This window comes from Eutrema salsugineum, unplaced genomic scaffold, assembly GCF_000478725.1.
Source record: "Eutrema salsugineum unplaced genomic scaffold, Eutsalg1_0 scaffold_7, whole genome shotgun sequence".
In the NCBI taxonomy this organism is placed as follows: domain Eukaryota; kingdom Viridiplantae; phylum Streptophyta; class Magnoliopsida; order Brassicales; family Brassicaceae; genus Eutrema; species Eutrema salsugineum.
This window is the reverse complement of record NW_006256486.1, coordinates 6,181,108-6,185,245: the sequence shown is the minus strand read 5'-3', so window position 1 is coordinate 6,185,245 and position 4,138 is coordinate 6,181,108. Positions and strand designations below refer to the sequence as shown.

The 4,138-nt window shown below is 36.1% G+C and overlaps 1 protein-coding gene across 1 annotated transcript; it reads left to right on the top strand.

Moving 5' to 3' along the window:
* The first annotated feature begins 2,379 nt into the window (after positions 1–2,379).
* LOC112082996 lies at positions 2,380–3,084 on the top strand. Its single transcript, XM_024150720.1, has one exon. The coding sequence runs from the start codon at positions 2,380–2,382 to the stop codon at positions 3,082–3,084; it is 705 nt and encodes a 234-aa protein (XP_024006488.1).
* Positions 3,085–4,138: the final 1,054 nt, after the last annotated feature.

The following is a 4,138-nucleotide window of genomic DNA, read 5'->3' as shown; positions in this document are numbered from 1 at the left end:
TCTGAAAAAGTATCTTGGAGTAATCCAAGAGGTTACAGGATCGAATGGCAGCTGGGACGGGTAAATTATTAAAGGCTGGTCCGGACCTAGGAAGATTTACGAGCCTTGGCCCAGAATTTCCTAGTTATCCAAAAGGAAAAACAAAGGAAAGATATATGTATGCTCGCTGCTTTGCAATAAATTTACGCCAACCATATGATTTTAATCATCTCAAGATACCTAAAATTTTAATATAACGCTTGAAATCCTCAGTTTTTCATCGATCCCATAACAATACGTAGGAGTTGGCAAATAATTTCCATGTGTATGCTCTTCTTTATTTCTCTGCACTGTATAGTAAACAAATGTCACAAAAACATAATATATGAAAGTGTATATGCCTAATACATATATCTGATGCGAGAGCTAAGTCTAGTCTTACTTATTAAAAATAGCGGAGGTATAAGCATAGAAATTTGTAAAATTTGATCGCCTCCTGACCTTTAACTTAAAGAGACAAACGACGTAAGAAAAGAAAAAAAAAAGCATAAGATTTTACCTCTTTCTCAAGTTCCGGAGGGCTTTCTTCAATTTATATATTGTTCCAGCTCTTAAAGCCACCAAGCCTTCTCTCCACTCCTCCTACATTGAGTTAAGATCATGAAAAAAAGCACCAAATTTTAATTTGATTATGAAATGGAAAAAGAAGTGTACCTCTTATGTATTTTGCAAAACGTTTACGCAGACCCTTACTATGGTTAAGTAAACTTGTTTATCAGCTTTTATTTTCCTTCTATGCATGAGTTTGAAAATTAAATGATATAAAACTATGGTAAAGAAGAAAATAACCTGAATAAAAATGCCAAGCAAACATGATATATAAGACAGTAGTTAGTAAGTGGCTTTGATATAATTAGTTCAGAACAAAATTAATAGCGTCTAGAAGTTGTCAATTGCTGATAGGTTATCATGAGGAAAATCACAAATCCATATAAAAAAAATAGAGGATTACTACACTAACCTTAGAAAGTATCTATATTACTGGTTCGACGCACTTTTATTTTTTTTACAAAACTAACCTAGCATACCTAAAACACCCTTTTCGCCTTTGTTGAAAAAAACCTTATTACGAAAATGCCATTACTTTTTAATGCCACGTAGGCAGATTTATGCGTTCAAAATTTAATAAGTCTACCAAGCAATGGCGGTAGACTTATGAAAATTTGGTCAACGCAGAAATTTTGTTGGTAGAGTTATTAGGGCGATGGTAGATTTATTCAAGAGTTGGTAGAGTTTTTAAATGTTGGTAGATTTTTCTTGGTAGAGTTTTGACGATGAGAGGTAGATTTATTATGTTTCGGTAGATTTGTTGTTATGAATGGCAGACTTGTCAAAAGTTTTGGTAGACTTGTTAACAAAAGCGTTGAATTTCTCGCATAGTTGACTTTTTCGGTAGATTTATTGACAATGAAGTAGATTTATTTTCTGAGTTGGTAGACTTATTTTCTTTAGCGGTAGATTTATGTGAAAAAAGTTGTCAATACGTGCGGTAGATATATCTGTTTAATGGTAGAGTTATATATAGTTGGTAGAGTTTTCGCTATTGTAGTAGATTTGTTTGACTTGTGGTAGACTTATTTCACTTAAAATTTATTCCGGTGAGTGGTAGATTATATGTTACATGAGGTAGACTTACAAACTGTTGGTAGATTTATTTGTGGTGTGGTAGATAATTAGATATGTTTGTTTTGTGGTAGACTTATATTTTAAATAAATTTCATTCTGATTTGTGGTAGATTAATAATGACATGAAGTAGACTTACAAGATGTTGGTAGATTTGTTTGTATGTTTGGTAGAGTTTATGTAATCTGGTAGACTTATCGGCCGTATGGTAGACTTTGTGAAATAACAATGTGGTAGATTAATTAAGTTTGGTATTTACAGAGTTAACCTTGATTTGGTAGACATATGACATGCTTATGGTAGACTTGTTTATATGGTAGAGTTATTTGTCATGCTTGAGGTAGACTTAGTAGTTAATGTTTGGCAGACATTTGACTTTATGGAGTAAAATTACTTTTTTGTCCTAAAAGAATTGTTTTATCTACAAAAAAACCTACTGTTTGGTAGACTTATGGTTGCAGTGTTGTACGTCTTGCAATTTTCGTCCATATGGTAGACTTATGGTAACGGTAACCATAAACCGTTACCAACGAACCGTCGCATCGATTTAGAGAACTTCTCTTGATTCATTTCCCAACGAACAGTTGCATCGATTTCGAGAGCTTCTCTTGACTCGAGTTCTCTTGTGAGTTCTCTAAATCGAGACGACTCGAGTTCTTGTGAGTTCTCTATAAATACCACAACCGAGACGATTCATTTCCCATCCCGATTTTCCTATGGCGAATCTCGAGTCGCTTCCTTCTGATCTTTTGTACGAGATATTGTTAAAAATATCTTCAAACTCGTATGCGGATCTTTGTCTTGCAAAAGTTTCGTCGAAAACACTTAACAACATCTCTAACGAAGCGGGTTTTCTTAGGAATGTTGATTTAATCAACATTATCTTGCCGTGGAAGTGGGATGTTCATGGAAGGGTCGGTGCATTCTTCAGTCGGTGCTTGGCGGCAGGAAATCCATCCGCCCAATTGCGAAGAGGTTTATCGCTGATTTTCTTCGAACATAGCCTCCAAGCAGGGTGTGATTTCATTAAAATGGCATCAGACAATGGATTTCTCATGGGTAAGTACTGCCACACTATGTTACATCTAACCATGGATGGCACATCAGAGGTATTCAACTCTGTTAAAGCTCTCTCCCAGGAAGATGCAAAGAAAATGAGATTGACAATGGAAAAGATCTTCATGCCTGCGTTCAATTTCCAGAAGCCCGAGGAACTGGTGGAAATGATTTTCCAGGCTTATAAAAAGTCTTTAAGTACAAGGATTTGTGGTTGTCTCAAAGTACCAGACATGCAATGGATGGGAGATGAATACCTGCTAGAGACGTATGGGGATCAACTTTGTGAATCCTGCTTCTGGAAATTGGAGTGTGCCAATTTCTGGTGGGTAGTACCGTCGTTTGCTATGGATTGGCCACGTTGATTGCATCAGTAGTTGTACTTTCATGTTTGTTGAAAGACTTCTGTTAAGTAGATTTGTTTTTATTATGAAGTAGACTTATATGAAAGTTATGTTGTGTTATTTATGTTGTGTTAAGTAGATTTATGTGTTATTCATTTCGAAAGCTATTAATTATAACAAATCTACCAACAATATAATATAAGTCTACCATTCGTTCGACTGTAATTGGGAACATGACAAGTCTTTTACAACAAATCTACCAACAATATAATATAAGTCTACCATTCTACTTAATATAAATCTACTAAACATAAGGAAACAGACTTGTACGTTATCATATACGCAATGGCTGCAAACACGAACAGCAACGCCAGCATCAAGTAGTGGTCACCTCTGGCGTTTTGCTCCGTCATCTAAACAAAGTCGCCTAGAAGCCGGAGTATCTCATCTTTCATTTCCGGAATGTCTCCGACCAAGTCATTGCATTCCATAGACCTCTCCAATGACTGGAAACGATTCTCCAAACGCATGAAACGAGGATCAAAAGCGTGAGCCCTGCTAAGCTATTGCAATTTCTCCTTATTCTGCTCAAGGCCAATCTTCAACCGTTCCAATTCCTCTGTAACAGCCTCATCCCACCATTTCCAGATATGGTCTGGATTCCCCTACATACATCAGGCCAATCTCATACATTAAGTATCACAACAGTTAACTAAAGATTAACAAATGGATATTTTTAAGAAAACTTATGTGAAATACTCAAGCTACTTACCTTCTTCAACCAGAATGGACAAGTGTAGTACCTACGGCCAGGTGTTGCGTGCGTATCACCAGGCATTGATTTGAGGATCATATCCCGACCACAAAAAACACTTCTCTGGAATCCCAAAGTCCCCAAAACCCAACCACTTTAACGTATCCATTTCCGGCTCTTCAGAAGAACTGTCGCTATAGCTCGGCATTGTCTGTGTCGATAAGAAAAGTACTAAACAACACAAATCAAAATAAAGAAAAGTCTACCATAAAAGAAAAGAAAAGTCTACTATAAATGAAACAAAATTGCTTTGTGCTACGC

Bases quoted from the DNA above. Each gene is read 5' to 3' on its own strand.
- LOC112082996 (XM_024150720.1), top strand. From the start codon at position 2,380: ATGGCGAATCTCGAGTCGCTTCCTTCTGATCTTTTGTACGAGATATTG.